This window comes from Lepidochelys kempii, chromosome 7, assembly GCF_965140285.1.
Source record: "Lepidochelys kempii isolate rLepKem1 chromosome 7, rLepKem1.hap1, whole genome shotgun sequence".
Classification (NCBI taxonomy): Eukaryota; Metazoa; Chordata; order Testudines; family Cheloniidae; genus Lepidochelys; species Lepidochelys kempii.
Window position 1 is genome coordinate 52,373,188 of NC_136386.1, and position 22,787 is coordinate 52,395,974.

The following is a 22,787-nucleotide window of genomic DNA, read 5'->3' on the forward strand; positions in this document are numbered from 1 at the left end:
ACTCCCTTTTCCTCATTCCGAGTCTCTCATTCCCCCAGCCCATTCCATGGCCACTCCCCAGAAGCTCCAGTCCCAATCTCCCCTCTTCCTCACCCAACCCTCCTTAATTCTCCCTTACCTTCCTTCCACTACTCTCTCCCTCCCTGCACCAGCTCCCTATCATCGCCTCTCCCACTGCTCTCTGCCTGATCTCCTCCCAAGGATTCCTAAACAGGAACTTTGCATTGTCTCTTTCAACAGATGGGCCCATCTGACTGTCACAAGCTCAACACACTTGGGAAGTAATTATAGTAACGTGCCAGCTCTGCTATAGTTAAGGTTCAACATTTCTTTCTGTTTAGAGATCTACTATTCTAATTGCTCTAAACTCCACACGCCTACTCCAATTGCCTAGAATTATGTTCCTTATCATGAGGGAGAAGGGCAGAGTTAGTTATCCTCCAGCAAGGCCTACCTCAATTACAAACAGTGAACCAAAGGCTGGGAAACCAGAGCAGGTCTAGCCTTGGCAAAGTAACACACTAGGTATTGGCTGACCAAGTAAGCACATTCCTGACTGGAGAGGATGGTACAAGAACACCCAGAGTTCCCAAGTAACCACATAAACACATTCTTGAGAGATGGTGCAAGAACACACCAACCCCTTGTAAGATAAGGATGGGATGACAGGATAATGGATGGGGATGTTTTGTTCCAACTAGCAGATACCAGGTGTAGCGCTGATAACTAACCACGTCAGGAGTGTGATACGCAACTTGTTTCTATCAATGTATAAAAGTAGAAGTCATAGGAGGGGCACCTTTGGCCAGCCTAGGGGGCAATGTCCTGGTCCACTGACTGAGCTAGTACCATTGTTACAGGCTTACATAGGTTAGTGTTCCTGTAGCTCCTTCACCACTGAATCAAGCCTGTGGTCTTCTGAACAACATCGAGGTCTGCTGAATGAACATGCAGCACTGTCTGCTATTGCAGCTAACATTGGCGCTCCAAGAACAGTACTTGTGCTCCAGCAGCAACCACAAACAAATGTGGGGTTATTTGATCAAGAGGTTCCCGAGATACTCCCCCACCCCCAAAAGCAGCTTTTTACAAACTCACCATGCTCTTATAACATTTCCTTGCACCAACCTGGGGCTAAAACTGTGGTTCTCATTGTCCTCCAACTGATCTCAGGCACTTGGTCTTTATCTCAGCTAGCACTGCCTCTTTGGGCAAGCAGTACTGAAAAAGTTTAATAACTAGAGTTTGGAATTTCAGATAAGCAAGAGCCAAACTGTAGAGTTAAAGAGACTGAAATGCACATGGACACCAAGACTAAAGCTCTTTAAGAGCCAGAGTGTTTCCAACAATCAGCTATCATAGTAATTGTTTGGCTAGAGGCAGTATGCTGTTGCCACTGAAAATAAGCTACACCCATGCATTTGAGTATGAGCCCTACCAGAGACATCTTGCAGACAACATGTATTGTGCATCTTTCTTGGGTTCTGCCCTGATACGAACATTTCTGGGTTAAGAACAATATTTCAAAGTGCGCTAAAATCCACATGCCAAATTTGGCCTGGTCTGCATGTAAAAGATTTGCCAGCATGGTTCTGTTGGTTATGGGAGTGAAAAATCACATCCCCAGCCAACATAGCTATGGCAAAAAAAAAAGCTCTGTGTAGACACAGTTATAGTGGCAAAAAAGTCCATTAAAATAAATCAAGAAAATTAAAAACCCATAAACTACACGAATGCAGAGTTAAGGTTGTCCAGTGCTGTCTCATGCCCTCCCAGAACGTGGATGATGGCTAAACTTAAACCTCTGAAAACCAGGAAACGAAGAGTTAAAGTACGTCACCCCTGTAACACAACTTTAACTCTGCCCCTACCCCTAAGCCTAGAGCTTCAAGAGCCACTGAGAATAGTTCAGGAAGGGTGGTACAAATCTTAATAAACTACAAAGGGAAGTAGAGGACCCTCTGTCTCGAAGTCTTCAGGCCAAGACTGGCTGCCTTTCAGGAAGATCATTTAGTCAGACACAAGGTATTCAGCTCAATACCATAGTAACTGGATGAAATTCTATGGTCTGTGTTACACAGGAGGTCAGACTATATAACCTAATAAGGACCCTCTGTCCTTAAAGTCCATTAATCTACAATAGATACGAGAAAGGACTGAGAGAACGTCATTGTTTGTGTTGTGCTCCAGAGAGTTGAACACCAGCATTTATCTGTATGTACTCCAGCTGTGTGCACTGTGTCAGCTGTAGCTGTAATTAAATGAGGGATTAGCTGGAGCCCTTGGCAGAGCTGTGACTGTGATATGAAGAGAGGTGCATGTGAATCTTGACAGACAAGTTTGCTGAATATTGTAGGTTGTGTCAGTAAAGGCACACAAACTGTGTTCTTGCCATGGGGATTGTCAGCAGTCTGGTACCATACATGTTAACTGTCACCCAGGCTTAGTGAGGAATAAGTGAAGACAATGACTCAGAAGGAATCCTGAGTGCAAGGGCAAAGTGGTGGTAACTTTTTGCTAGTCTGAGATGCTTTGTGTGCAGTAGGCTCAGTGTTTAACTGTAGCCTGGGGTAGGTAGCTTCTGTCTGCTACAATGGAAATAAACCCAAGTTTTCCCTTAGCAAAGAGAAGATGTTAGACTTTGTGCTATCCTGTCATGTGCTCTGTTCCCAAAGTGTTCTGTAGTGGGGAGGGCAGAGCATTAGCATGTGTGTCACTGGCATGTCGGGCTGTTGCTGAAACAGGGCGGAGTTGAGGTTGCATTGTGGGGACGATGTGAACCTTAACTCTTCTTTTCCCCTTCTAATATCTGAGGGGACAGGAATCCTTACCCAGTGAGGTCACGTTCTCATAGTTCTCCTGCATGACGTCTCTGTGGAGGGCTCTCTGAGCAGGGTCCAGCAGAGACCACTCCTCCTTGGTGAAATACACAGCAACCTCCTCGAATGTCACCGACCCCTGAAAGAGCAAGAGCCCCCCACTCAGTACCTGCTGCCCCAGAGGCAGTCCTACTAGTTATGGGGGAGCAGGGCCAGGAAAATGGAAGCTCTGGGTGGTACAGACACCACAGTCCCCACCCCCAACCTGCTCAGAGAAGCCAGAAGGCATCAGAGTGAGGAGAGAAAGAGAGAGCCCCTCATCCCTCCCAGCACACAGAGGGGGTAGGATCTTCACATTCATCACATACCTACTAGCCATAGCATCAGGAGATGGATCCTGCTGGAGGCTCTAAGGACAGCCCTATGGTAAGAATCCCAACATCCTCCCCATTGGCAGCAGCTGGATATGGGGGATGGGGCATCTCCCCTTAGCCTCACTGGTGGGTGCTGACTTCATCTCTTTTAACAGCCTATGGCTGGTAGGTTCATGCTCCAGCACTGGAAATCTGGTAAGTTTTCCCAGCCCTGTCCAGGGGGTTGTTTCCTGTTTCACAAAAGAGGTAATTTCCACCCCTGGCCCCCATGGGTCTGTTTCTAGAATATAGGCCCAGGGTAAACTAGTCCCAGCAGGTTTGTCACACCTTATCCCCATTCCTTTCTATACCCGGGGAATTTCCTGGCCCCTGCAACCTCTACATCAAACCCCCAAGAATTTCCCACCTCCTAAATATTTACTGTCTCTCTTCCTCCAGTATCTCCCTGACAATCCCTACCTGGACTGGCTCGACAGCAGCCATTTCTTTTCCCTGTTCCATGGGAGGATGAGACGATCTGGAGGAAAACATAGATGTTACTCTGCAGCCTGTCAGGCAAAGAAGGGCAACTAGGGAGATCCAGAACCAGCTTTAGTTAATTTCACATCAAGTTCTCCTCCATCCCCCAGGCTCTCTCCTTGTAGACAGATGTTCTAGACTCTGCCATGCACAAGTGGCTTTTGACAGTCTCATGTGACATTCTTAGAAGAAAATGAGGGAAATGTGAAATTACTATAAGGTGGGTGCATAACTAGTTGAAAGACCGTACTCGAGTTATTATCAATGGTTTGCTGCCAAATTAGAAGTTCATATCTAGTGGGGTCCCCCACAGGCATCTGTCCTGGGTGTGGAACTATTCAGTATTTTCATTGAAGACTTAGATAAGGGAGTGGTGAGTCTTATTATAAAATTTGTGGATGACACCAAGCTGGGAGGGGTTGCAAGCAATTCAGAGGATGGGATTACAATTCAAAATGACCTTTACAAATTATTGAATTTTTTTAAAATTAACAACACGAATTTCAGTAAAGACTCACGCAAAGTACTACTTTTAGGAAGGAAAAATCAAGTAATAACAACTGGCTAGACAGTAGTCCTGCTGAAAAGGATTTGAAAGTCATAATGGATCATAAACTGAATGAGTCAATGTGATGAAGTTGCAAAAAAGGCTAATATTCTGTAGTGTGCCTACTGGATGGAGTCTCATGTGTAAGACACCAGAGGTAATGTCCCAGTTCATTCAGCACTGGTGAGACTTCAGCTAGAGTACTGTGTCCAATTATGGGTGCCACACATACAAATGTTATGAACAAACTGGAGAGAGTCCAAAGGAGAACAACAAAAATGTTCAAAGTTTTAGAAAACCTGACTTATGGGGAAAGGTTAATTAACTGGGCATGTTTAGTCTTGAGAAAAGACAGCTGAAATGGGATGAAATAGTCTTCAAATATCTAAGTGGCTGCTTCTGCATTGGTGGCTCTAGTCACCAACTGGATATAGACAGTCACTCACACCCAGGTTATGGCTGTTTATTGTCTTCCCCAAGGAAAAAAGTGTACAAAAAGAAACACCAACAATAATCTGGTCAGAGGCTTAGACTGGGGCCCTCTGGCCCCCATAGCTTTCTGATCCAGGAGAGGAGGGGTCTTCACAGGGCTGGCTGATCGGCCAGCCACTTTGATTATCACAGTGTATCCTCTCCCTTGGCTGCCCCCCTCTCCACAGAGCTGAGCTCACCTTTATATTCCATCTGAGAGTGAGAGACAATCATGAGGTGCTGGTCAGCTTTGTCAGCAGATGCCCAGCACCTGTCTGTTGGCCTTCTCTCTGGGGCAGAGGCAGCTGCTCCCTCTTTCTCTCATCTCCCCTGGGCTATTGCAGGACCAGATCAGCCTGTTATTCTGCTTTAAAGAGGATGGTGATTCTCAAGGTTCCCTCCCCACTCTGAACTCTAGGGTACAGATGTGGGGACCCACATGAAATACCCCCAAGCTTATTTTTACCAGCTTAGGTTAAAAACTTTTCCAAGGTACAAACTTTGCCTTGTTCTTGAACAGTATGCTGCCACCACCAAGTGATTTAGAGAAAAAATAGGGAAAGGACCACCATAGCACAGCATGGTCGGTTTGCAGGTGGAAACACCGTCCCCAAACGTATAGGCGTAGCTTTTCCAGAGTGCAGACAATGGCTTAATATTCCTTTTCACTGATTGACCAGTGGCTTTCCCTCTCAGACAGCTTCTTGCTGAGAAACACGACAGGACGGAATTCTTGATTCGGTCCCTCCTGCATTAAAACTGCTCCCACACCATGCTGGGACGCATCTGTGGTTACTAGGAACGGTTTGTCAAAGTCTGTGGCCCTTAGCACAGGGTCAGACATGAGTGTCGCTTTAAGCTAGTTAAAGGCCTTCTGACACTCTTCAGTCTACTGAACTGCATTTGGCTATTTCTTTTTAGTTAGGTCTGTCAGTGGGGTGGCGATTTGGCTGTATTGCGGTACAAAAAGCTTGTAATATCCGGCCAAGCCTAAGAAGGATTGGACCTGTTTCTTTGACTTTGGGACAGGCCACTTTTGGATAGCATCCACTTTGGCCTGTAGTGGGTTGATAGTTCCTTGACCCACCTGGTGTCCAAGGTAAGTCACTCTGTTTAGGCCTATTTGACACTTCTTAGCCTTAACAGTTAGTCCTACCTCCCTTATGCGCTCGAAGACTTTTTGTAGATGTTCCAGGTGTTCTGCCCAGGAATCCGAAAATATGGCCACATCGTCAAGGTAGGCAACTGCATATTCTCCCAATCCTTCTAGGAGACCATCTACAAGTTTTTGGAAGGTGGTAGGTGCATTCCGCAGCCCAAAAGCGAGCACATTAAATTCATACAGCCCGACATATGTGATGAAGGCTGACCTTTCCTTGGCAGATTCATCTAGCGGTACCTGCCAGTACCCCTTGGTTAAGTCCAAGGTAGAGATGAACTGGGCCCGTCCCAGTTTCTCCAATAGTTCATCTGTGCGTGGTATTGGATAGTTGTTGGGGCAAGTTACAGCATTTAGATTACGGTAGTCCATGCAAAAAAGTATCTCCCCATCTGGTTTGGGAACTAGAATCACTGGAGATGCCCACACACTGCCAGAGGGGCGGATTACACCCATCGGTAGCATATCCTGGATCTCTCGTTCTATAGCAGTTTTAGCTTGAGGAGACACCCGGTAAGGTTGGGCTCTAATTGGGTGAACATTACCTGTATCAATGGAGTGGTATGCCCATTCAGTCAGTCCTGGGGTGGCTGAGAACATCGGCGTGTAGCTAGGGCACAGCTCCTTGATCTGCTGTCGCTGCATACGCCCAAGGGTCATGGAGAGGTTCACCTCTTCCACATTACCAGCACTTTTCCCTTCGTAGTAGACACCTTCAGGCCACTCAGCGTCATCTCCTCCCTGGGCTGTAAACTGACAAACCTTTAAGTCTCTGGAATAAAAGGGCTTTAAAGAATTAATATGGTACACCTTAGGCTTTCGGTTGGAGGTGGGGAATGCTGTGAGATAATTAACAACTCCCAGGCGCTGTTGGACTGTGAATGGCCCTTCCCACGATGCTTCCATTTTATGAGCCTGGAGCGCCTTTAAGACCATGACCTGGTCCCCTACTTTGAAGGAACGCTCTCTGGCATGTTTATCATATCAGGCTTTTTACTCTTTTTGAGCATATTTTAGGTTTTCTTTAGCAAGGGCTAGAGAGGTTCGGAGGGTGTTTTATAGGTTGGTTACAAAGTCCAGAATGTTAGTTCCTGGAGAAGGTGTAAAACCCTCCCATTGCTGCTTCACCAACTGTAATGGCCCCTTAACCTCATGGCCATATACAAGTTCAAATGGTGAAAACCGTAAACTGGGATGTGGTACAGCTCTGTAGGCAAAGAGCAACTGCTGCAACACTAGGTCCCAATCATTGGAGTGCTCATTTATGAATTTACATGTCATGGCCCTCAGAGTTCCATTAAACTTCTCCACCAGGCCATTTGTTTGATGGTAGTAAGGGGTGGCAGCCAAGTGATTCATCCCATGAGCTTCCCAAAGGCTTTCCATGGTTCCTGCCAGGAAATTAGTTCCTGCATCTGCAAGGATGTTGGAGGACCAACCTACCATGGCAAAAATGTCTGTTAGTGCCTGGCACACACTTTTAGCCCTGGTGTTGCTTAGAGCTACTACTTCTGGCCATCTAGTAGCAAAATCCATGAAAGTCATTATATGTACTGCTTTCCTCTGGGTGTCTTTTTCGGAAAAGGACCCAGAAGATCCACAGCTACTCACTGAAATGGAACCTCAATGATGGGGAGTGGCTGGAGAGAGGCTTTGACCTGGTCTTGGGGTTTTCCCACTCTTGGGCACACCTCACAAGACCAGACATAGGTAGAAACATCCTTGCCCATTCCCTCCCAGTGGAATGACCTCCCCCAAATGGTCTTTGGTCCTGTTCACCCCAGCATGGCCACTAGGGTGATCGTGGGCTAAGCTCAAGAGCTTTACCCAGTACTTAGTTGGAACTACCAACTGTCTCTGAGGATGCCAGTCTTCCTGGTGTCCACCAAAAAGAGTTTCCTTGTATAAAAGCCCTCTTTCTACAACAAACCTAGATTGATTAGAAGAGCTGAGAGGCAGTGGGTTGCTCAGTGCCGCCGTCCAAGCTCTCTGGAGGCTTTCATCTGCTTCCTGTTCGGTCTGGAACTGTTCCCTTGATGCTGGAGACATCAGTTCCTCATTGGATTGTGGACCTGGGCTTGGTCCCTCTGGAAGCGATGCAGGTGACAGGGCTGTTTCTGTTGACTGTGAACCACTTTCCGCTGGTGCACTATGTTGGGGTTCAGGCTCCAGCTGAGCCTCTTGTGTAGGGTTATCTGTTGCTACTGATGCAGATTCGGTGGGGCCCTCTGGTGTTGGGGTTGCAAGCACTAGATTCAGTGCTGGCAATGGGTCTGGTGCTGGTTGTTCCGCTAGTTCCGGTTCTGGGACTGGCTCCGTCTGGGTCTCTGGGACTGGATCCACTACTGCTGTTGCAGACGTTGGCCTGGGGTCCGGTTCCATCACCTCTGACTGGGTCCTGGTAGAAGTCTCCGGAACAGAGCTAGGTGTCACAGCTTGCTTAGCCTGGCTGCAGGTGACCATTCCCACCCTCTTGGCTAGCTTTATATGGTTGGCCAAGTCTTCCCCCAACAGCATGGGGAAGAGATAATCATCATAGACTACAAAAGTCCATGTTCCTGACCAGCAACTTGGCTGTAAGCAAGTCAAATGAGTTTGACTTGAAGGGTTGAATTGTCACTTGGACCTCTGGGTCAAATAAATTGGGGTCCACTAAGGAAGCATGGATAGCGAATACTTGTCCCTCCATGCTGTAACCTTCTTCCTACCCACACTCACAGATTCCCTCCACTCGGAGGGTATCTGGGAGGCATCTGGGCCTGAGGACCTCTGGTGTAACTGTGGTGCAATGAACTGTAATCTATTGGGGTTCTTGGGGCAGTTGGCCTTTACATGCCCCGGCTGGTTACATTAAAAACATCACCCAGCTGACTGGTCACTGGGGCAAGGTGGGTTGCTGGAGAATGGTGTGGAGGGATGATAAGGTGTCTGGGGTTTTTCTTGGGGTGTAGTCAGGGCTTTGGGTTGCCCCCAGTAGTAGGGCAATGTTTGGGACCGGGTATCTCCCCTTGCCTTGCCTGCCGCCCCTGTGCACCACCCCCAAGTGTCCCACTGCTCCCATGCGCCTCCCCCCTGCCGCTCCACCCTGCCTCTGCTCCGCTGACTTCGGGCATCAACTGCAGCCACAGGGTCCTAGTGACCCTCATCCACTAGTGCCAGGGCAGGCTGCCTTGACCCTTCCCTTTTCCGGTGGGACCCTCCACCAGCAGAGGGGGCCTCCCTGCCTGCAGTCATGGCTCCTGCCCCAAGCTGGAGAAAGGGCCCATTTCCCACCCCTTGGTGAGGCTACAGTGAGGAGGGAAGGAGGCCAAACGTGATGTCAGCCCACCCACCCCCCCAGTACCCACTGCAGGGAAGGCTAGGGGGCTTCGTGGACCTGAGGGACCCTAGGTGCATGTGCAGCAACACTGGTGTGAGGTGAGCGTGCTGCTGGGTGGGAGAGGGGGGCCCCTCCCCCAGAGCTTGCTGCTGCTGGCAGGGGGAGTCCTCCTCTCTTGCCCCAGCCTCGGGGCAGCCTGCCTGCACCCCAAACTCCTCATCCCCCGCCTCACCCCAGAGCCCTCACCCTCAGCACCCCAACCCTCTGCCCTAGCCCTCACCCCCCACATCCCTGCCCTCTGCCCTAGCCCTGAGCCCCCCCAAACCACTCATTCCCAGCCAGAGCCCTCCCCCCTGCATCCCAACCATCTGCCCTAGCCCCTCCCACAGCCCAAACCTCTCATCACCAGCCCCACCCCAGAACCCTCACATTTTTACATTATTTTAAAATATATATATATATTACAAGCAGGTGTGTGTGCGCGCGTGGGGGGGGACTTGGACCTTTTCTGGGCATCACCAAAAATTATACAAACCTGCCGCCCCTGCCCACAGGGAGGGTGCAGATTTTATTTGCCTCCATGTTAATCTGGAATTACTCCTTGTCCTTCCTTGCAGTGACTCTAGATTAATATTGGTCTCAATGAGACCAGAAACAAAGCTCAGAAGGGAGGAGGCCAGAACCCTTTTAGGCAGATCACTGTGTGGGGCCTGTGGAGGGCTAGCTATAGTACCCTTGTCTTTCAGGTAATTGCCTCACAGAGAAAATTACTGGCTTGCCCTGAGACAATTAACCTGTTATAGTGAGATCATTAAAATAGCGGCAAAGATTGGGCTAATGAGGTGATTAGCAAAATAAAAGGAAGACTATATAATTAGGAAGAACAGGATGTACCAGGAAGCTCAGTGAGAGTGGGGTGTAATAGAGTGGGCTGGGTGGAAGGCTCCTCCTGGCACATGCTGGTACTATGTTCTGCAGTGCTGGGAATATAAAGATTAAAGATCCCCATAGGGAAAAGAAACAGCCTGTGTGTATATTGCAAGAGACAATCCAAATGGGTCAGGCAGTGCAGCACAGCACATAGCTAACAGAGCGCCCTGTGACACAGGGCAACCCCTTTCCCACCTTCCTCCCTCCGCATCGGACTCTGAACAACAGTTTTCCATCCAAAACCACAAGTTCTTGTAGTTTTCACAGAGGGAGAGAAGCAAAATCTGTGGTAATTTCACATTAGTGTTTGGTAAATGGATAGAAAGTTACCAGCCCCTGCCCGCCAGCCATTCACACATGCAGCTGGGAGCCCTGGGTAATGCTTCCTTAACAGAAGGATGGCACGGAGGAGCCAAAATATTTAAGACATTTCCTTGGCCTGTCCCTGGAAAATAATGGCCACTGACCCACCCCAGAGGTGGCTGCACCTCAGAGCTGGGGGAAGCAATCCCACATGGGGGATGGGGATACTTCTGGTCACAGAGTCAGTCAGCTGGCTCTGGGGACAGCTACACTGGCTGCTCATGGAGCAGCTCTGCAGCCAGCCGATCCAGCAGCCCCGCAGCCAGCTGCACTGGCCACTGCTCAGACGGCCCCAGGCACGTAGCCCTGGGGACCACCCGAGCAGCGGCCAGTGGAGCTGGCCCCAAAGACAACCTGAGCAGTGGTCCCCAGGTAGCCAGTGCAGCTGCTGCCGGCGGCGATTCCCCAGGCGGCTGGAGTAGGCACTTCCCCAGGCAGCCCCCCCGGCAGCTTTGCCCAGGCGGCTGGTGCAGCCGCTGCCAGCAGCGGTGCCCAGGAGGCTGGAGTAGCTACTTCCCCGGATGGCCAGCGCAGCTGCTGCTGCCGGTGGCCCCTGGCAGCAGGTGCTATGGCTGGCCCTGGCCCCCACCAGCAATAGCCCCCAGGGTGACTGTCCCCCAGCAGCGGCCCCCTGGGATGCCTCCCCCAGGGTGACCGTCTCCCAGCAGCAGCCCCAGCACTCCTCCAGACACCCCACCCAGCAGCAGCCCCAGGCCTAACAGCAACCTCCTTAAGATTTTGTCACAGGTATTTTTAGTAATAGTCATGGCAGGTCAGGGGCCCATTAATGTGTGTGTATAGCCCAAGACCTGTCCAAGACTTTTACTAAAAATACCTGTGACTAAATCGTAGCCTGATTGACAAATAGTGGAAATGGCTGACTCTGAGATTTGATATCAGTGTTCAGTAATTAAAGAGAAAGGGTGGAAATCTGAGGAATTTTGGATCAATATTCATAAGTTAGAGAGGAAAGTAGGAGAATGTGAGGTTTTTATATCAACAGTTGATAATAGAGATAAAATCTGAGTGAATTTCTTATCAATATTTGATAGAGAGAGAGAACAGGGGAAACATTTCAAGGGATTTTATATCAATAATCAAGAATGAGAAGAAAGGGCAAAAACTGAGATTTTATGTTAACATTTTGTAATTAGAAACAAGGGATAATCTCCAAGCATAATACATTAGCAATGGAGAATTAGAGAGAAAATGGGGCAGAGTTTAGGGTACTTTTTTATCTCAGTCCTTGAGAATTGGGAAGGAAAAGGGTTAAAAACAAAATATCTGACAATAGAAGAGGAAAGCACCAAGCTCTGGGGGATATTTAATAATTAGAGGGAAAGTTTCAGAGGACTGTGTATGGAAGTTCAATAACCACAGAAAAAGTGCATCCGATGAAGTGAGCTGTAGCTCAGGAAAGCTTATTCTCAAATAAATCTATTAGTCTCTAAGGTGCCACAAGTCCTCCTTTTCTTTTCACAGAAAAAGTAGTTTCCCGCCACCATTCACCTGGGCAGCAGAGAGCCCTTTGCAAAGCTGCTTTGGAGATGTATGTGGAGCGGGCAGGCTCCTGGCCCTGGGGAGGGGGCAGAGACAGGGGAAGGTGCATTGGGTGGATGAGGGGGAGGGGCAGCAGCTGGGAGCCGATACTTCAGTGGAGAAACTTGCTCCTGCCTCCCATTGCTGTGTCCCTTCCAAGCCCTGTTAATGGCAAAAAATGGCCACCCTCTCCCCACCCCTGAGGCAGCGTGTCTCAGGCTCTCCCACCGCTACCCACCAACCCCCACTCCCATTCGGGGAATGACTCAGGGCAACAATTTCCCACCTAAGTGAGGGCAAAGGGCCGCAGATAAAATGGGTGGGGATATGGCCCAACTCGGATGAGAATTTAAACGGACGTTTGAAGAGGAGAGAGAAAATGGGGCAAAATCGGCCAAAGGTCAGAGGCGCGAGAGCAGGGGGTCTGCCTGGAGCCCTTCCCCCACCACCTGCCCTTCTCCCCGGGCACGGCCTGCCTGCGGCCAGAGCTCAGTCCACTCCGTTGCGCCCTCTCTCCCCCTTCCCCTCAACGCTGCTTATTTTCCTCTCCCCTCACCCCGCGGGGCCCGCTCTCTTTCCCCGCCCCGCTCCGCCCCACTTTAAGGGCCCTGCGGATCCGAGCTGGGTGCAAAGCCAGGGCAGTGGCTTCACTGAGGCGAACCCAGCTCCGACCTTGCCCGCGGGGGCACGAACACTTACCGGGCCGCGAGCTCCCAGAGCCAGGCACTCACCCACCTGCCACTCCCAGCGCTGTCCCCGAGGCCTCTCCGCTGGAGTCTCCGGCTCAGGGGCTGGCGTCGGCAGAGCCCGAGGCGAGTTCCCGCTGGAGAAACGCCAGGCTGGGGCACAGGAGGCTTTAATGCAGGTCCCCGACCCGGGGAAGCAGCAGCGGCTTAGCCCAGGCTCCCAGATCACACGGAAGCAGCAGCGTCCTGGGCAGAGCTACGCAGTATCGAGCTGTCTTTGTCCTCTCCGGCTCCTGCTCTCAGCTGCTGCAGCCCCTTCCTATGCCCTCAGCACCAGCCCGGATGTAGCAGCGCTGACTGGGCCAGGGGGCTCTCTCCGGCTGGAGGCCCAAGACAAGAAAAAGGGCACCGTTAAGGAGACCACGGAGGAGGGTCTAAGCTGCAAGCAGCCATGAACTATAAAACTACGTCTCTAGGTGCCTATCTTTAAATTAATGTATATGCTCGGTTGTGAATTAAGGTTGAAATATACAGTCATACGCTATACCAGAGGTGGGCAAACTACGGCCCGCGGGCCACATCCGGCCCGGCCCGGCCCCTGAGCTCCTGGCCGGGGAGGCTAGCCCCCTGCCCCTCCCGCGCTGTCCCCACTCCCGGTAGCCTCACTTCGCCCCCAGCGCAATGCTCTGGGCGGCGGGCTGTGAGCTCCTGGGGCAGCGCAGCCGCAGATCCTGGCCTGTGCTTTGTGCTGCGCGGCGGTGCCGGCTCTAGCGCCGCCGGCCACTGGTGTTCCGGACAGCGCGGGCAGGGGGCAGGGAACGGGGGGTTGGATAGAGGGCAGAGGAGTTCGGAGGGGTGCTCGGAGGGCGGGGATGTGGATAGGGGTTGGGGCGGGAACAGGGGGTTGAATAGGGGCAGGGGTCCTGGGAGGCAGTCAGGAAGGGGGGGGGGGTTGGATGGGGCGGAGGTTCCGGGGGCAGTCAAGGGACAGGGAGAAGGGGTGATTGGATGGGGCAGGAGTCCCAGGGGGGCAGTCAGGAAGGAGAGGGGGGTTGGATGGGGCAGTTGGGGCGGAGGTCCAGGGCGGTCAGGGGACAGGGAGCGGGGGTGTATGGATGGGGTGCTCTGGGGGTCCGTCAGGGAACGGGGGGGGGGGTTGGATGAGGCAGGAGTCCGGGGGGGGAGGGCCATGACCCCCTCCCCTAACCAGCCCTCCATACAATTTCTGAAACCCGATGCAGCCCTCGGGCCAAAAAGTTTGCTCCCTCCTGATCTATACTGTATCTTATCATAAAATTCTTCTAAAAAGCCTGTCAGGGGTAAGCATACTTCAGAGTTAGACCTTACAGCAGGGGTTCTCAAACTGGGGGTTGCAAAATTATTACATGGGGGGGGGCATGAGCTGTCAGCCTCCACCCCAAACCCTGCTTTGCCCCCAGTATTTATAATGGTGTTAAATATAGAAAAAAGTGTTTTTAATTTAGGGGGGGGGTTGCACTCAGAGGCTTGCTATGTGACAGGGGTCACCAGTACAAAAGTTTGAGAACCAGCACCTTGCAGCGATCCCACCCGTCAGAATGAGCTACCCATGGGAGAAAGCTGGGAGAGCAGCTCATTCTGATAGCAAAGCAAACAAACCCTGATACTAGGGCTGTCAATTAATCCCAGTTAACTCACGCGATTAGCTAAAAAAAATTAATCGTGTGGTTGTAAGCACCACTCCGGAGCCTGGTGGCACCGCCACAGTGCCATCCAGGACTGGCTGGTGAAAGACATCTCGCCATCCCTGGGAAAGATCGCCATTGACTCCACCATCCCTGGAACGGACAGCCAACTGCAACCCGACATCGTCATGACCGATGAGGAAAATAGAAGGTCCTCATGGTGGACATCACGGTGCCATTTGAAAACAGGTCCCTGGCCTTCCATGAGGCCCGAGCTCAGAAGGTGTTGAAATACACCCCGCTGGCTGACACCCTAAGAAACCAGGGCTACGAAATCCAGATCCACGCCCTGGTCATGGGAGTTTTGGGCGTGTGGGACCCTCACAATGAGCCAGTGCTGAAAGCATGCAGAGTCAGTCAGCGCTATGCCCGGCTCATGAGACGGCTCATGGTGTCCGACACCATCAGGTGGTCCAGAGACATTTACACGGAGAACATCACGGGACGCCGTCAGTACTAGGAGGAGTAAATAAGACCGCCGGTCAGGGAAATAACTCACTTCCTCCCCTGACAAACCAAGAGATGCACCTCACCCATGTACCTATTCACTATACCAACCCTGACTTGGACTCTAAATATATTTAATGGGTGGCATACCTGAGATCACTTATTCACTGACTCTTTAAAAACTCCCACACCCCAATCTGGGTCTATGCTGGTTATTTACTATGTATGTATCTTGTGAACCTTGTAACTGATACTTGTAATCTCTCATAACTCAAGCCTGACCCCAGGTGTCCAGTACCTTCCCTCTTAACAAATGTAAATTTTGATTTTAAACATTACCTTTAATAAAATTTTTAAATCTGTTCTTATCAATTTAATTACTGAGGCAGAAACTACACATTCTAGAAGACTCACTGTGTCCCTATCTTGAGGAAGACTACCACTTTGGAGATGGATTCTACTGCTGCTGCTTCAAAAGAAAATCTTCATGCTGCTTCAGAGACTCCAGGACAGACTGAAAAGATGATTGCTCCCTTGCCGATTCCACAGAAACCTTCAACTGCCGCTTGGACCGCTGCTGCTCCACAGAACGCCCATCCAGGAACAGCCTCTAAGAAGACCCTCAACGCTTCCAGGACATCGCAGATGAGCAGCATCGATTGAAAAAGCAGCATCTCCTTGAAGAAAACCCGTGGAGATACTGCTGCAGGAAGATCTTGCACCTCGAGGACGGCCTTCCGGGACATCACAGCCAGGACAAACATCATCTCACCTGCTCTTCAGGACAAGGATGCCCCAAGAACTTATCCCATCTCCTCCACTGCCCAGGATCCTCATGCCGGTCATTGTCCTGCTGTGCTGGAAGGTACCTCAACTGGGAAGACCAGCGTCTCCTCAGAAACCACCCAGATGGACTGCAACATCTCACTAGATGCCTGCCCAGTCGAACCTCTCCATACTACTCTCCCAGAGCAACCAGAACCATCTAGTGAATCCGCTGATATGACTGAAGCCAATCCAACAGAGGGAGAAGGAAAGGAGAATGATTGCATCTATCTCCAGTATCCCCTCCCTACAGACATGCTCCTCTGCCCCTTCTGCTATCCAGGCGGAGGATTTCAGTACATTGGCAATCTCAGCAGACACCTCAAGAGAATCCATAGCAAGCGGATCACCTTTCGATGTGCCCTCTGTGACCTGCCTTTCGAGATGCAGAAGAAGTGTAAGTCTCATCAAGTCACCTTCAAAGGACATCTTGAACTGGAAGAGTTCAGCTCTACCAGTCTATATTGCCGCCACCCCATCTCTACTCTGAAAGCAGAAACACTACCTGCTCCAGCTCCGGCTTCCAACTCCCCAAACACTCCGGCTACTGCATCCCAGCCAACTCCCATAGAGCCACATCATGAAAAAGAAAGAGAACGTGCTTCCTCAAAAATCCCTAAGGTGGATACTGCCAAAAGGAGGATCAGCACTCCCTTGCAGCTTATGCAAGGCAACTCCATCTCCAGACGGCTTGGTGCTTCCTTGCAGTACGTCCATCACAACGCTATCGTCAGAAGGGTCAGCACCCCTCCACAGGTAACTTCACAGGATCCTGTAGTCGGAAGAGCTAGCACTACGTCACAGGCCACCCACCCGCTGCCTCTAAAACTGTCCTTCCTAAAAGGACCAGTGCTGCCCTAAAATCCATAAGGGAAGATGCTGCCCTTGTTCTGGAAGATCCGGCCAAATGCAATTCTCAACACCAGGAGGGAAAAAAGCAACAGGCTAATCCCACAGCAGTTTTCCATCTTGAGCCTGCGGAGATTTGAGCAGCCGGAAGAGCAACAGCCCATGGTGAGGGCCGCCACACCATGGCAAGCCGCTTGGATGGAGGAGTTAGTGAAGACAGCCTCCTTCGAGGACTTTGACTGCCTTGTAGACAAACTCACTAAAGATCTGTCTGCAGAAATTGTATCTGGGAGGTAGGGAACTCAGGAGAACACACCGACTGCGCACAGAGCTCCTGCATCCAGACAGACCCACAACAACATGAGGGAAGCCAGGAGAAGAACATCAGTCGCCGCTGTGACCCAGCAGCAGCATTCCGGAGCTCTAGCAGTCAAGCCACCCTAAAGCTATGAGAGAGATCCTTAGGGGGCCCTCATCCTGCTGCGCAATCCTGTCCAAGAGACTATTCTTGTACTTTAAGGGGGTTTTTGACCATGTAGCTCAGAACGACGCAAAGTGTCCAGAGTGCCTTCATCCTTTACCCCGGGTTGACTATGCAGAGGACCTGGAACAAGACTTTACATCACAGGAAATAGTGACCAGACTCACAAAGACCAAAAACACAGCCCCAGGAAAAGATGGCATTCATTACAACTTCCTGAAAAAATGAGACCCTGGTTGCCTGGTACTAACTGCCATTTTCAACAAATGCAAATGGTTCCGCCATACTGCCAGCTTCTGGAAGAAGTTGATGACAGTGCTCGTCTACAAGAAAGGCGAGTGAGACGACCCCAACAACTGGAGACCCATCTCTCTGTTCCATCATGTATAAACTGTATGCCAGCTGCCTTGCGGCTAGGATCACAGACTGATTGGTGAACGGAGGATCCATCAGCTCCATCCAGAAAGGCTTCATGTCATGCGAAGGCTGCTGTGAACACAACTTTGTTCTTCAGACTGCCATAGCATGGCTTGACCTGGCTAATGCTTTTGGATCGATGCCCCACCAGCACATTTTTGACATGCTGCGAGAGTTCAGGATACCTGAAAACTTTCTCCAAGTGGTCCAGGAACTGTATGAAGGCTGCACCACCACTACCCGCTCCATGGAAGGAGAGACACCCGAAATTCCTATCCGTAGCTGCACCCTGAGCCAATCATTTTTAACTTAGCCATGGAGCTGCCCATTCAAGCGATCTCCAGAGGTATAGGCGGTTTTGAGCTATACGGCAACAGAGTGAATATCCTGGCCTATGCAGACGATCTGGTCCTGATTGCAGCCAACCCTGAGAGGCTCCAACAAATGCTTGACATCACCAGCCAGGCTGCCAATTGGATTGGACTCCGTTTCAATGCCAGGAAGTGTGCATCCCTGCATATCGATGGCAGTAGAAGGGATTCGGTCCAGGAGAAACCATTTCAGATCCAGGGTGAACCCATGATTTTCCTCAAAGATGGGCAAGCATACCAACATCTTGGCACGCCAAGGGGTTTCCATGTCCAGCAGACACCTGAGGATACCATCACGGAGATCCTATGAGATGTGGCCAGGAGCGACTCCTCTCTACTGGCACCGTGGCAGAAGATTGATGCCTTGAATACCTTCCTGATGCCCCGTATCTCATTCATCCTAAGGTTATCTGCCATGGCAAAGGTACCTCTGAACAAGGCAGACAGCACCATCTGGCAGCTGGTGAAGAAGTGAATGTTTCTTCCTCAGAGAGCCAGCAATGTATTGGTGTACATCTCGCAAATGCATGGTGGCGCCAACATCCCTCTAACAGGTGATCTGTGCAACGTTACCATGATCACTCACACCTTCCACCTTCTGACGTGCCCGGATGCCATGGTGAGGAACATCACGGAGAGTGCTCTGCAGGATGCCATCAAGAAGCGAATCACCAGGACCCCTTCCAACCAATATGTCCTCACCTACCTGAGCGGCTTGCTGGAAGGTGAATTTGGAAGAGACGGGAGACTTTGCTTCACTCTGGACTCGTGCCTGCAATGCTACACGACTGGACTGGACTACATGAGTGGCTGCCACTGGATGTGGTGCAATGAACTCCAGGAGCTTGGAGACCTGGTGCCACAGGTGAAGAATACAGATCACACTATCATCACTCCAAGAGCTAGACCCATGCTGGAGAGGACCCTGAAGGATGCCACCTGCTGCCAATACGTGGAAAACCTGAAAAGGAAGTTGGACCAGGGCAAGGCATTTGAGGTGACGTGCAAGTGTGATGTCAGCAACCACTTCCTCCCCGAGGGCAGCTTCACCCAATTTGCTGACTGGAGGTTCATCCACAGGGCCCAGCTCAACTGCGTGCCACTGAACAGAGCCGTCTGCCACGGGAATCAGGACTAGTGATCCAGGAAGTGCAGATACGCCAACAAGACGCTACCCCATGTCCTGTGTAGCTGCAAGCCCCATTCGAGAGCTTGGCAGCTGTGACACAATGCCATCCAAGATTGCCTGGCCAGAGCCATCCCGCCACCTGTGGGGAAGGTTGCCGTAAACTCCACCATCCCCAGAACCAACAACCAACTGTGACTGGACATCATCATCACCAATGAGGACTGGAAGAAGATCATCATGGTGGACATCACAGTGCCGTTTGAGAACAGGACCCCAGCCTTTCACGATGCCCAAGCTCGAAAGGTAGAGAAATATGCCCTTCTGGCCGAAACCTTGAGAGCTCATTGTTACCAGGTCCAGACACGCACTGATCGTCGGAGTCTTAGGTGTATGGGACCCCAGTAATGAGTGAGCGCTGAGAGAATGTGGAATTGGTCAACACTACGCTTGGCTGATGCGGCGACTCATGGTGTCAGACACCATCAGGGGGTCGAGGGACATCTACATAGAACATATCACCAGACATCGGCAATACCAGGAGGAATGAGCTGGAGTGCAGATGAGAAGTGCAGTCAGGAAAGTAACAAATACTTTCCTCATGGATTATATTTTCTAAATGGACAACCAACCTAATTCTCAATTACTGAGGGACAATCTCCATGCATTGATATATTTTGCTTTCCACAACCAAATCTTTCTACAGCTTTTCATGAGTGATGTACTCGAGTATTCGGATTCTATTATGTAAACTGAATTGTTAAATCTATTCACCTAAATTTGAGTTATAGCTGATTATGTACTCTATGTATCATAAAACTTTTAAAAACAAACTTTGTATTTGTGGATAATCTAAGCACTCTACTCAGATGTACACTCTTTTCTCAACCAATGTATTATATAATTTTTTTAACATTAGTTTTAATACAAATTTTAAATCTGTTCTTATCAGTTTAATTACTGAGGCAGAAAGTATACCTTCTAGAAGACTTGACTTGCTATCTTGAGGAAGACTACCGCTTTGAAGATGGAATCTGCTGCCACGACTTCAAAAGAAAATCTTCATGCTGCTTCAGAGACCCTAGGGGAGACTGAGAAGATGATCGCTCTCTTGCCGATTCCACAAAAACCTGATGCTGCTCCATGGAATGCCCATCGGGTAACAGCCTCTAAGAAGACCCTCAGTGCTTTCAGGGTCTCACAGATGAACAGCATTGATAGGAAAAGCAGCTTGAAGAAAACCTGTGGAGACGCTGCTGCAGGGAGATCTTGCACCTCGAGGATGGCCTTCCAGGACATCACAGTTAGGACAAACATCATCTCGCTTGTCTGATGGGTTCGGTCACAGAGACCCCCTAGGGACTGTCTCCTGACATGCTGAAACTACCTCTGAGCCTGTTTTCCCTGTCAGTTTGGGACTCCAGAACCCTGTCTTGTTGATCCAGACATGCAATCCTGCTGCAACACAGACCCAGGGTCTGAACCACGTCCCCAAAGCTGCAGGTTTTAACTGAAAACCACTCAGCAGGTACTCCTGTCTCCAGCACCCAGACACCCAGTTCCCAATGGGATCCAAACCCCAAATAAATCTGTTTTACTCTGTATAAAGCTGATACAAGGTAAACTCATAAATTGTCCGCCCTCCATAACACTGATAGAGAGATATGCACAGCTGTTTGCTCCCCCAGGTATTAAGCACTTATTCTGGGTTCAATAATAAAAGTGATTTTATTAAGAATAAAAAGTAGGATTTAAGTGGTTTCAAGTAATAACAGACATAACAAAGTAAGTCACCAAGTAAAATAAAGCAAAAGCACGCAGGTCTAAGTCTAATATGTTAAGAAACTGAATACAGGTAAATCTCACCCTCAGAGTTGTTTCAATAAGCTTCTTTCACAGACTAGGTGCCTTCTTAGTCTGGGCCCAGTCCTCTCCCCAGTACAGTTCTTGTTCTAGCGCAGGTGGTAGGTAGGGGATTTCTCATGACTGCAGCCTCCTTTGTTCTGTTCCACCCCATTTTATGGCTTTGGCACAAGGCGGGAATCCTTTGTCTCTCTCTGGGTCCCCATCCCTCCTTCTAAATGGAAAAGTACCAGATTTAAGATGGATTCCAGTACGAGGTGACATTGTCACATGTCACTGTAAGACCTCATTCTTCATTACCCACAGGCTGGCCCTCAGGTCCACAAGAAGGCTTGTAGGTAAATAAACCATTTACACCCAATTGTCCTAGTCAATGGGAGCCATCAAGATGCTAAGCCACCATTAATTGCCCACACTTTGCATAATTACGATAGGACATCAGAGTAATACTTCATATTTCTAGTTTCAGATACAAGAATGATACATACATACAAATAGGATGAACACACTCAGTAGATCCAGAGATGAAAGTGCAGCAGCGTACCGGCAAGAAAGTGGAATATTCAGTACTGGCAAACTTTCACCTCCTTTGGCTGCATAACAAACAGCTTAAACTCATAGCTAATAAAAGCTTGGAAAGGGGAAACGCACTGTCACATTTGTTTGTTGTTTCTCTCCCTCTCCTCCTCCGGCCCAGCTGCAGACCGCAGCTAGGTTCTGTGCTTCCTGTGCATGGCACTCTGCAGTGGCTCCCCTCTAGCTTGTGGTGGGGAGCAAGGGGACTGGCTGAGGGAGAAGCCTGCCCAGGACGTCTTCCACCTGCATAATGACTGTTTAAACTCAGCTGTTCCCTCCGCGGTTCAGCCCGTGGGATTAGGGGCCATTTCTGGCATCCTTGTTAATTTCACTCACAGTTGTTGGTGTGTGTGTGATGAAGGCAGGGGCAGTTCTTTTCTGCCCCCTGGATGAGGGGATCTCCAATAGTATAATACACAAAAAATACAATCAAAATCGGGAACCATTTCCAAGTTCAAATCTATCCCATTCCCTCCCCAGCAGAGGATCATGGTTGTGATGCCCAAACTGCTTGCAGATCCTCTTTGAAATGTTACTGTTTAAAAAAACCCACAAAGAACGTGGTGGGAAGATGTGTCATGACGATCAGGGTTTATTTTGGGCAAAGGAATTTTGCTAAAGCAACGAAAGATTCACAGGGAAAGCAAATAGCCCGATAGACAAAACCACAAAGGGATAGGAGGGGAAAACTGGATAGTCAGGGAAATTACTGTGCCTCCTTTGAAAGAAATAATAGTTTTCATTCCACCCTCTTTATATATTGAATTAAACACCTGAAATATCCTTAGGACATAGGGGCACGACTTCAGATCTCTTCTTGTTTTGTCAGTGTCCTGCAGAGTGCAGAGACTGAAACTGACAAAACTTTCTCTAAGTATCTTCTATATTTCATGAAGGCTGTTCTAGTTGTCCTTCATTCACCCCTGCCTTCTCCCTACTACTAGTCACCCATTGGTGTGCCCCCTGCACCCTTTTATGTGCCTGGAAGGGAGATTAAACAATCCTTGATATCTGACTTTCTAGGAAATAGGGAGGGTCTAGGGCAGGTAGGGCACTGTGCAGCCCCTTGTCCCCCTCCACCTGGCTGGCTGACTGGCTGTGGTTTTTGCCTCGGTTACTTACTCCTTGGCGGGCACAGCCCAGTGGCACCTGCTGGCTCTCTGCAGGCAGCAGCCCGGAGGGGCCGTTTGCTGGGGTCACTGCTGGTAGGTGGCAGGCTTCAGCTGCATTGTTTGTGACACATGCATACACATACTCATATTCATACACAACTCGCAGAAGCTACTATATCGCATGCCCTGGTTCTCATGGGTGACTTTAATTTTCCTCATATCTGCTGGGAGAGCAATACAGCAGTGCGTAGACAATCCAAGAAGTTTTTG

At 49.9% G+C, this 22,787-nt stretch overlaps 2 protein-coding genes across 3 annotated transcripts in view; one reads left to right on the forward strand and one right to left on the reverse strand.

The window, feature by feature from the left end:
• The window catches only part of LOC140914588 (zinc finger protein 2), a 28,353-nt gene extending 21,935 nt beyond the window's left edge, over nt 1-6,418 (reverse strand). Inside the window, exons 1-2 of the mRNA XM_073352749.2 lie at nt 3,653-6,418; nt 2,832-2,958 (exon numbers count right to left, since the gene is read on the reverse strand). Coding sequence (XP_073208850.1) covers nt 2,832-2,958; nt 3,653-3,724 — 199 coding nt within the window. The 5' untranslated portion in view covers nt 3,725-6,418. The remainder of the gene's footprint in view (nt 1-2,831; nt 2,959-3,652) is intronic.
• A 5,696-nt stretch (nt 6,419-12,114) lies between these two features.
• On the forward strand, nt 12,115-22,497 carry LOC140914590 (uncharacterized). Of its 2 annotated transcripts, none has more exons than XR_012159913.1 (2): nt 12,115-13,202; nt 21,293-22,497. XR_012159913.1 is itself a non-coding variant. In XM_073352759.1 (2 exons), exon 2 carries the CDS (start codon nt 18,316-18,318, stop codon nt 18,976-18,978), a length of 663 nt encoding a protein of 220 aa, XP_073208860.1. In that variant the 5' UTR covers nt 12,115-13,202; nt 15,287-18,315; the 3' UTR covers nt 18,979-19,799. The 2 variants fall into 2 exon arrangements, 1 of the variants encoding a protein (XP_073208860.1); XM_073352759.1 differs by lacking the exon at nt 21,293-22,497 and adding an exon at nt 15,287-19,799.
• Nucleotides 22,498-22,787: the final 290 nt, after the last annotated feature.

What these genes read in the sequence shown, in the direction of transcription:
- LOC140914590 (XM_073352759.1), top strand. Translation starts at nt 18,316, where the DNA reads ATGTTTCTTCCTCAGAGAGCCAGCAATGTATTGGTGTACATCTCGCAA.